At 47.1% G+C, this 10,708-nt stretch overlaps 1 protein-coding gene across 1 annotated transcript in view; it reads left to right on the forward strand.

Moving 5' to 3' along the window:
* The window catches only part of LOC122559235, a 22,282-nt gene that overhangs the window by 8,192 nt on the left and 3,382 nt on the right, over positions 1–10,708 (forward strand). The window contains exons 3-6 of the mRNA XM_043708615.1: positions 249–414; positions 7,587–7,661; positions 8,381–8,533; positions 10,078–10,180. Of these exons, the coding sequence (XP_043564550.1) occupies positions 249–414; positions 7,587–7,661; positions 8,381–8,533; positions 10,078–10,180 (497 nt within the window). The remainder of the gene's footprint in view (positions 1–248; positions 415–7,586; positions 7,662–8,380; positions 8,534–10,077; positions 10,181–10,708) is intronic.

Genomic DNA, 10,708 nt, shown 5'->3' on the forward strand with positions numbered 1-10,708 from the left:
AGAGAGAGAGACAGAGAGAGAGAGAGACAGACAGACAGACAGGAGAGAGAGAGACAGACAGACAGGAGAGAGAGAGAGAGACAGACAGGGAGAGACAGAGACACACAGACAGAGAGAGAGAGGGGGAGGGAGAGTTTGTAGTGAATGGTGAGCAAAGAGTGACCAGGGTCTATGGGTTGGATTGTTGTGTAAACCCTCTGCCTCTGCCTCTGATATCTACGCTGTCTTTCTCTGTTGAATTCACTCAGACCTATAATCGAGGGAGTATGTTTGTCTCCTTTTGATTCGAGTTTGTGGAAGGTGCCGGTGTGTGAGTGTTGCTGCATAACGTGTCTATCATCGCACATCTACTACAACACCTCGGAGGGACTGGTTTGTGCTGACTCCGATGAGTTTATTCTGCTGGGCCTTGAGGTAAGGTGCAACATACCAGCGTGAGGCCATTCAGCCCTTCAGGGGTGGTTACCCAGGTACAGCAGGGAGCTATTCAGTCCCTTCAGGATATTATAGAGGTACAGGAGCTGACCACACAGCCTCCTGAATTCCATACGTTTTAAAACCCTTAATCAACCCTTAATACACTTCAATTGTTTACATTTTCAAGTCACCTCTGTAGCTTCCAGGATGGGGGGAGGTTAGGGGGTGAGGTTGGTGGGGAAGTCTAGATTTTCAGTTTCTCTCTGTATGAAGAATCACTTCCTGCTGTCCCTCCCTCTGGAATGACCTGGCCCTGGTTTGAAAGTCCTGCCCCTTGTTCCTGACTGCTCGTCACCGCAGGAGATAGCTTCTCTCTGTGGACCCCATCAAAGCCCTTTATCAGTCTCCACTGCTTCATTAGATCACACTTTACTCCTTCTATATTCGGGGGGGGGATTACTGGTCCACAATCTGGCCTCACATTTTAACCCTTTGAGTCCTGGTTATCATTCTGGGGATCTGCTGAGCTCCTCAGGGGTACTCCCTATGACTCCAAATGAGTTTTATCTAACAGTTGCCTAACTTTCACTCCTCTGTAAACAAACCCTGTTGAGGCAATGGCGAACATTCCATTAGCTTTTCTCGATTTTCTTTTGTGATTAGATTTTAGAGATTTCTTGTACTTGTATGCTGAGATCTCTGCTCTTCCTCAGTTACTGCACCTTCCCAGCTGTTAGAAAGTGCTCTTTCTCCGCTCGACCGCGGATGACTTCCTGTTGTCTTAAACACCTCATTCCTATCATCTCTCCAGCTCCTCCATGAAGCTGAGGTCCCTCATCCCTTCTCCGGTAAATCTCCAGCACACCTTCTCTGACCTCCTTGACCATAATGCTCAGAACCAGCAATGCCCTTCAGCTGAGCCCCAACCAGATCTTTCTAAAAATAGAAGCAGACCTTACTGACCTTTGACCCCCTGCAAACCGGTCACTCAAACAGCCATCTCCCACCACCCCTGTCTCCTGCCATTAAACCAATTTTGAATCCAACTTGCCAAGTGGCAGGAATTATGATGAAGGGTCACTGGGCCTGAAATGTTTCTCTCTGGACAGATTTTTAAAAATTCATTCATAGGATGATGGTGTCACTGGCTGGGCCAGCAATTATTACCCATCCCTAGTTACCCAGAGGATAGTTGTGAGTCACCCGCATTGCTGTGGGTCTGGAGTCACATGTAGGCCAGACCAGGTAAGGCTGGCAGTTTCCTTTCCGAATGGACATTAATGACCCAGGTGGGTTTTCCAACAATTGACAGTGGGTTTATAATCATCATTAGAATCTTAATTCCACAGTTTCATTGAATTCAATTCCACCATTTGCCGTGGCAGGATTTGAACCCAGGACATTACCTGTGTCTCTGGATTAACAGGCCAACAATAATAACACAAGGCCATCATCATCCCCTCTACAGAGATGCTGCCAGACCCGCTGAGTTTCTCTAGCAATTCTTGCTCATTTTTAAGTTAACCTGGAGTCCAGAAACAAAACCCAAAGTAACCGCAGATGTTGGGAATCAGAAATATGATTCCTGGATAAATTGCTGGAAAAACTCAGCAGGTCTGGCAGCATCTACCACAAACCCACTGTCAGCCACATCGATCCCCATTTGCAGCTGCTTATTCTCCCAGGCTGACCCTTACCCATTCCTATTCCCGCCCTTTCACCTATCGTTTACCTCTTCGCCCTGCCCCCACACCACCTTCAGCACATCTACCAACCTTTTCCCAGCTACCATCAGTTCTGAAGAGTCCTACCATTAAACCAGTTTTGGATCCAACTTGTCAAGTGGTGGGAGTAAAGGTGAAGGGTCACTGGGCCCGAACCACTAACTCTGTTTTTTCTCTCCACTGATGCTGCCAGACCTGCTGGGTTTTTCCAGAAATTTCTGTTTTTGTTTCCTGAAATCCATGAGCTTTTAACCTTCTTTGTCAGTCTCCCACCTTGTCAAAGGCCTGACTGAAATCTATATAAACTCGATGAATTACACTCCCCTCGTCCAACCAACCTCAGAAAATCCCACCAGCTTTGTTTGGCCCAACCACCCACTGACAAATCCCAGCTCCCTAAACAAAACCCAGCTCCCTTTCCAAAACCCAGCTCCCTATCCAAATCACAGCTCCCTATCCAAAACCCAGCTCCCTTTCCAAAACCCACCTCCCTTTCCAAATCCCAGCTCCCTATCCAAAACCCAGCTCCCTATCTAAATCCCAGCTCCCTATCCTAAACCCACCTCCCTTTCCAAATCCCAGCTCCCTTTCCAAATCCCAGCTCCCTATCCAAAACCCAGCTCCCTTTCCAAATCCCAGCTCCCTATCCAAAACCCAGCTCCCTATCTAAATCCCAGCTCCCTATCCTAAACCCAGCTCCCTTTCCAAATCACAGCTCCCTATCAAAAACCCAGCTCCCTTTCCAAATCACAGCTCCCTTTCCAAAACACAGCTCCCTATCCAAAACCCAGCTCCCTTTCCAAAACCCACCTCCCTTTCCAAATCCCAGCTCCCTTTCCAAATCCCAGCTCCCTTTCCAAAACCCAGCTCCCTTTCCAAATCATAGCTCCCTATCCAAAACCCAGCTCCCTATCCAAATCCCAGCTCCCTATCAAAAACCCAGCTCCCTATCAAAAACCCAGCTCCCTATCAAAAACCCAGCTCCCTATCCAAATCCCAGCTCCCTATCCAAAACCCAGCTCCCTATCAAAAACCCAGCTCCCCATCCAAATCACAGCTCCCTTTCCAAAGCCCAGCTCCCTATCCAAACCCCAGCTCCTTATCTAAATCCCAGCTCCCTATCCAAACCCCAGCTCCTTATCCCTGGTCAAACCACACCTCGCGAAGTATTCCGTTCTTTTGTAATTGGGATTATCCTGTGAGGAAGGAGTGGGGAGACTGGGCCTGTATTCTCCTATTGAGATGCGATCTCATTGAAACCTTTTCTCATTGGGGTGGCACGGTGGCTCAGTGGTTAGCACTGCTGCCTCACAGCACCATGGTCCCAGGTTCGATTCCAGGATTCGGGCGACTGTCTGTGTGGAGTTTGTACATTCTCCCCGTGTGGCTTTCCCTAACAAATTGGAAGCTGTGTGGATTTCCTCTGGTTGCTCCGGTTTCCTCCCACATTCCAATGATATGCAGGCCAGGTGAATTGGCCATGCTAAATTGTTCATGGTTGTTAGGTGCATTAGTCAGAGGAGGGTGGGTTACTCTTTGGAGGGTCAGTATGGACTTGTTGGACTGAAGGGCCTGTTTCCACACTGTAGGGAATCTAATCTAATCACAATTCAAACAGGGCTGTGCAGGGTAGCTGCAGGAAGCACGTCCCCCCTGACTGGGTATCTGGAACCAGGGAGCACAGTATCCTGATAGGGCAATTCCATTAGGACTGGAATAAGGAGGTGAATCTTCAGAATTCCGTACTGCAGAGGAGCCGCGTCAAGACAGAAATCAATACATTTCGAAGTACCAGTAACATTGGGGATGGGTATACTTATGGACGCACACTTGTCTGTGTTAAACTGTACCTGTCATATGTCAAAGAATAAAACAAAGTAAGCAGTCTCCACTCGATATATTAGAACTGTCTTTACCCACTCAGCTTTACTTTTGAATTTCCCCATCCACTTCTCCGACCTTTTCTGAATTGTAATTCCTTTAGGATTACTACCATACTGTAATCTAATTAAGATATTAGCCACCGAGCGTATATTCTCACAGGGTCAGTTCCTCCAGCTGCCTGGGTGGCTGGTTTCTGATGCTAACAGAGTGGGCTCAATTCTGCACATTGGCACATCTCCTTCTCAACCTCTCCCCTCACCTGGTGAACCTCAGGTTAAGCCACCACCAAAGAACAATAATGCACAGGACCAGGCCCTTCTGCCTTCCAAGCCTGTACTGCCACATTCCATACTAAACCGTCTTCACTTACTGTATCAGTACCTCTCTATTCCCTTCCTCTTCATGTATCCCTCCAGGTGCTTCTTGAATGTTGCTATTGTGTCTGTATCCCCCACCTCCTCTGGCAACATGTACCAAGCACCCACCACCCTTTGTGTGAAAAACTTGCCTCAAACACCTCTTTTAAACTCCGCCCCCCTCATACTTTGAATGTAGGTCCCCTAGTGATTGACCATGAGTAAAAGCCTCATACTTTCCACTCTATCCATGACATTTACTATCTTATAAACTTCTACTGGGTCACCCCCTCAACCTCCTGCGTTCCAGTAAAAACAAACCCAGTCTACCCAACCTTTTTTCAAAGCAAAAATCCCCCATACTAGGCACATCCTAGTAAACCTTTTCTGTACCCTGTCCCAAACATCCACATCCTTCTGGTAGTGTGGTGACCAGAACTGTATGCAAATTTCCAAGTGTGGCCGAACTAAAGTTCTATAAAGCTGCAGCATAACTTGTATATCCTTATTCTTAATGCCCTTTCCAATGAAGGCAAGCATGCCATAAGCCTTTTTTTACAACCCTATCTACCTGTGCTGCCACCTTCAGTGATCTGTAGACCTGAACATCCAGATCCCCCTGCAAATCAATACTCCTAAGGGTTCTGCCCTTGTTTCACTGTATAACTTTCACCTGTACTTGACCTGCCAAAATGCATCACCTCACATTTGTCAGGATTAAACTCCATCTGCCATTTTTCTGCCCATGCCTCCAACTGATCTATATCCTGTTGTATCCTCTGACAATCCTCCTCACTATCTGCAACTCCACCAATCTATGTATCGTTTGCAAACTTACTAATTAGACCAGCCATGTTTTTCTCTAAATCATTTATGTAGACCACAAACCACAAAAGGTGCCAGCACTGATCCCTGTAGAACACCACAAGTCATAACCCTCCATTCCGGAAAGCATCCGTCCACCGCTCCCGTCTGTCTCCTTTCACTATGCTAGTTCTGTATCCATCTTGCCAGCTCACCCTGATACCACGTGACGTCACCTTTTGTACTAGTCTGTCATGAGGGACCTTGTCAAAGGCTTTACTGAACTCCAAGTAGACAACATCAACCGCTTTGCCCTCATCAATCCACTTCGTCATCTCCTCAAAAAACTTTATCAAGTTAGTGAGACATGACCCGCCTCCCACACAAAACCATGCTATTTATTGCTAATAAATCCATTTGCTTCTAAATATGTATAGAACTTGTCCCTGAGAATCTTTTCCAATTATTTCCCTACTACCAAAGTGATACTTACAGGTCGGTGATTTCCAGCTACTCTTTTTAAACATTGGGACAACATTGGCTATTCTCTAGTCCTCTGGGACCTCACCTGTGGCCAAAGAGGATACAAAGGTGGGTGTCAATGCTCCAGAAATTTGTTTTCTTGTCTCTCTCTCAATATTCTAGAATAGATCTCATCAGGGCCCAAGGAGTTTATCTACCTTTTAAGACGGACAACACCTCTTCCTTTTTAACAGCAACTTGGCTTAGAAACTCAACACTTCCTTCCTTGAGATCATCCTCCACCAATTCCTTCTCTTTGGTGAATACTAACTCAAAGCATTCATTTAGGACCTCACCTACCTCTTCTGGTTCCACACACAGATTTGTCCTTGAGTGGACCAACCCTTTCCTTGGCTATCCTCTTTCTTTTTATTTATGTATAAAAAGCCTCGAGATTCTCCTTAGTTCTGTTTAATCACTTTTCCTGACCCCTTTTAGCCTTTTTAAATTCCTTGTTTAAGTTCTTTCCTATTTTCCTTATATACTTCAAGGGCTTCATCAGTTCCCATCCTACATATGTTTTGTTTTCCTTTCTCATCCAAGGTTCACGTAACTTGCCGTACCTGTCTTTCATTCTCACACGAACGTACCTATCCTGAACTCCCATCGACTGCTGTTTGAAATACTCCCATGTCCGATGTGGATTTACCCTCAAACAGCTGCCTCCAATCAACATTCTCCAGTTCCTGCCCAAAATTGTTATAGGTCACTTTCCCCCAGTTTAACACATTCACCCGAGGACTCCTGTTATCCTTATCGGTGAGTATATTAAAACTCTTGAAAATACTCCTCCACTGAAAGGTCGCTCATTTGGTCAGGCTCAATTCCCAAAACTAGGTCCAGTATAATCCCATCCCTGGTTGGACTTTACCTATTGTGTCAAGAATCCCTCCTGAATGGTTCTTACAGATTCTGCCACATCCAAGCCCCTAGCACGTAGTCAGTCCCAATCAATATCAAGAAAGTTAAAACCACCACCACAGCAACCCTGCTGTTTTTATGTCTTTCCATCATCTATCTACATATTTTCTCCTCCATCTCCCACTGGCTGTTGGGAGACCTATAGAATACCCCAGCATTGCAATTTCACCTTTCCTAATCCCGAGTTCTACATTGCCTTGCTGCACAATGGAATGAGCTGCCAGAGGAAGTGGTGGAGGCTGGTACAATTGCAACATTTAAAAAGGCATCTGGATGGGTATATGAATAGGAAGGGTTTGGAGGGATATGGGCCGGGTGCTGGCAGGTGGGACTAGATTGGGTTGGGATGTCTGGCTAGCATGGATGGGTTGGACCGAAGGGTCTGTTTCCGTGCTGTACATCTCTATGACTCAATGTTAAAAGAAACAGTCTCCACTGCTCTCTGTTTGTGGTCCCTCGGCCACTTTCACACCTGCTACCTCGATAATTTGGTGGCCTTCACTTTTGCAATTGGCTTGTGTTACCTCAGATATCTCTGGTGTATGGAGTGCTCTTTATCTCGAGAATCCCTACAGTGTGGAAACAGACCCAAGCCAACCCTGTGAAGAGTAACTCACCCAGACCCATTCCCCTAACCAAATACTCTACATTATCCCTGACCAACGCACTTAACCTACACATCCCTGAACACTATGGGGTAATTTCCCATGGCCAATTCACCTGACCTGCACATCTTTGGACTGTGTGAGGAAACCTACACAGACACAGGGAGAATATGCAAACTCCACACAGACAGTCGCCCGAGGCTGGAATTGAACCCGGGTCCCTGGTGCTGTGAGGCAGCAGTGCTAACCACTGAGCCACCGTGCCGCCCTTTGTTTGAGTCCTCTCCTGAGGGGCAGAAGAGGATCACAGGGTGAATTGTGGGTGATTATTGTTGCTCGTTCCTTTATGACAGGATGGTCGGATTCTCTTTATGGATGTGCTGGTGGAGAGTGTGAAGTACCATGAGATGCAAGCACACAAGGGCGCAGTGAGTACCTGGTTTCTATTGATCATGGTGGTATACAGGATGTCACATGGTGAACCCCATCCTAGAGGCTTCACCATGTGACATCCAGCTGCTCAGCCCCTCCCACCATCACGTTGCCATATGTGTCTGTCCTGAAAGAGCCACCCTATTGGCTGTCCAGCCCAATTGGAGACCAAACCTACCTCAGTTCCTGATTGGCTAATGCTTGACTCTCAACCTCTTTCTCCATCTCCAACATTTTAGTAAACAAAATGTGTGAGAGAATTTTTTTTAGACGCACTATTTTCTTATTTCGATTTTACAGCATTTCTGGAGGATAATATTTAACTCCTTGAGACTCAAAGACAACCCTGGAGGGTTGGCAACTGCAATATTGGGATCTTGCTGTGTACAGTTTGGTTGCTGGGCTTCTGACTCTGCAGCACGGTCTCCACAGCTAAAATACTTCACTGGTGTTAAGGCTCTGAAGGTGCTAAAGGTGCAATTGTTTTATAATGTCCCCTGACAATGCCGCACCCCCTCGGTACTGCAGCCAGGGCTGTTAGGCCACACGAGGGGTGTGTGGGTTTCTGGAGGGATTTGAACCACTGACCTTTTGGTTCCGAGGTGGAAGAGACAGAACCACCCACAGAGCCAAGGTTAACAAGACTTTGTAGTTCTCGGGCTTTCACTAGAATTTTTTTAATTGTTAACTTACCCGAAGGGGAATTATCTTGCAGGTGATCCTGATAAAACATGACATGGATCAAAATCAGCTGCTGAGCCTGAGCCGAGATACTTCAGAAAAACGTCTAAAGATTTGGAGCTTGCCAAAGTTGCAATTGCTCCATGAGCTGCCAATCCCAAGAGATGTTGTCACTTTCTCAAGAATAGTAAGTGAGAGTGATGGGTGGCCTACATCCCAGGACAGGTAGGCACTGATCTCCACCCTCTAGAATATCCAACTCGCAGCCCCATAGGGATAAAAGGCTGGGCCGGCAAACCATCCAAATTTCAGCCGGAATTCCAAACTCAGCTCCTCATTGGTCATGACATTTGGAAGTTGGCTCAGGCAGGACAGAGGGCTGGGTGAGGGAGCTCACTCTCGTCTGTCGACTGTGGGTGTCCAGGATTGGTCTGTTTGCTCATTCCAGACCAGCACAGCGTGTGTGAATTAGGGACGGAATTCCACGATCTTCATCTACCGACACTGACAAAGTGGTGACATAGTTTCGAGTCAGGATGGTGAGGGGCTTGCAGGGGAACTTGCATGGGGTGATGTCCCCATGTATCTGCCGCCCTGGTCCTTCTAGATGGCAGTGGTTGTGGGTTTGGAAGGTGGTGTCTGAGGATCTTTGGTGAGTTTCTGCAGTGCATCTTGTAGATGGTACACACTGCTGCTACTGAGCGTCAGTGGGGGAGGGAGGGGATGGGTTTGTGGATGTGGTGCCAATCAAGCAGCTGCTTTGTCCTGGATGGTGTTGAGCTTCTTGAGTGTTGTTGGAGCTGCCCCCATCCAGGCAAATGGGAAGGATTCCATCACACTCCTGACTTGTGCCTTGTAGATTGGCGAAAATGGGTACTGCAGATGCTGGAGATCAGAGTCAAAATTATAGCGGTGCTGAAAAGGCACAGCAGGTCAGGCAGCATCCAAGGAGCAAGAGAATCAACGTTTCATCAGGAATGAATTCCTGATGAAGGGTTCCTGCCAGAAATGTTGATTTTCCTTCTCCTCAGATGCTGCCTGACCTGCCATGCTTTTCCAGAACCACTCTAATCTTGTGCTTTGTAGATGATGGTCCTGGGTTTGAAAGGTGCTGTCTGAACATCTTTGGTGAATCTCTACAGTGCATCTTGTAGATGGTACACACTGCTGCTACTGGGCGTCGGTGGGGGAGGGAGTGGATGTTTGTGGATGTGGTGCCAATCAAACGGGCTGCTTTGTCCTGGATGGTTTCAAGCTTTTTGAATGTTGTTGTTATTAACCAAATTCAAATGTCATCCTGCCATGGTGGGTATTGAACCCAAGTCCACAAAGCATTAGCCTGGGTCACTGGATTACTAGCCCAGTGAGAATGCCATTGTGTCACCATCTTTAGTCCAATTACATTTGTGTGTCTGAATGTCCTGGCTCCTCACAGCCCGTTTTCAGCAGTGAACCGATTCACTGAGCCTGTCAGCTCCCTGCCCCACTCCGAACACTTGAACCTGTTACTGAGAGTGACAGCTCATCGCAGTACTGACGGGGTGCTGCTGTGATGAAGGAACAGTCATTCACTGGGGACTTTAAACAGACATCACAATTGTTCAGGCACTGTGCTCCGTTCTTGGGTTTGATTCCCATGGTCTTTTGACCCTGAGGTGAGAGAGTGAACGCTGAGGTTCTGCTGACTGTGAGAGGAACAGTTGAGTGTCTGACCATTCCCTTCCCTTTCAGGCCAGTCAGCTGTGTCTGGGCCTGGAGTCTGGAATGATCCTCTTCAATGATATCGTGGCCACAAATTCCCTGATGTTGTCGTTTTCTCCGACTGTATCACAAGGTAAACAGCTGGGAAGTGCAGATCACCTCACACACACAGGGCAGGACGGGGAGTTGGTGCAAACTCTGCTTTCAATCCCCAGGACTGCTGAGCCAAGGTGGAGGGTTGTATTTCAGTCTGGAAGTCTGTGACCAGTGCTATACCCCAAGGATCGGTGCTGGGTCCACTGCTCTCTGTCATTTATATAAATGATTTGGAGTGAACATAAGAGGTATAGTCAGTAAGTTTGCAGATGACACTAAAATTGGAGGTGTAGGGGACAGCGAAGAAGATAACCTCAGATTACAATGGGATCTTGACCAGCTGGGCCAATAAGCTGAGGAGGGGCAAATGGAGTTTAATTTAGATAAATGCAAGATGCTGAATTTGGAAAAAGCAAATCAGAGCAGGACTTATACACTTAATGGTAAGGTCCTAGGGAGTGTTGCTGAACAAAGAGACTTTGGAGTGCAGGTTCATGGGGTCCTTTCCCTCAGGATTCCCTCCTTGAAAGGGTTCAGAAAAGATTTACAAGGATGTTGCCAGGGT

The sequence above is a fragment of the Chiloscyllium plagiosum genome, chromosome 18, assembly GCF_004010195.1.
Source record: "Chiloscyllium plagiosum isolate BGI_BamShark_2017 chromosome 18, ASM401019v2, whole genome shotgun sequence".
NCBI classification, from domain to species: Eukaryota; Metazoa; Chordata; class Chondrichthyes; order Orectolobiformes; family Hemiscylliidae; genus Chiloscyllium; species Chiloscyllium plagiosum.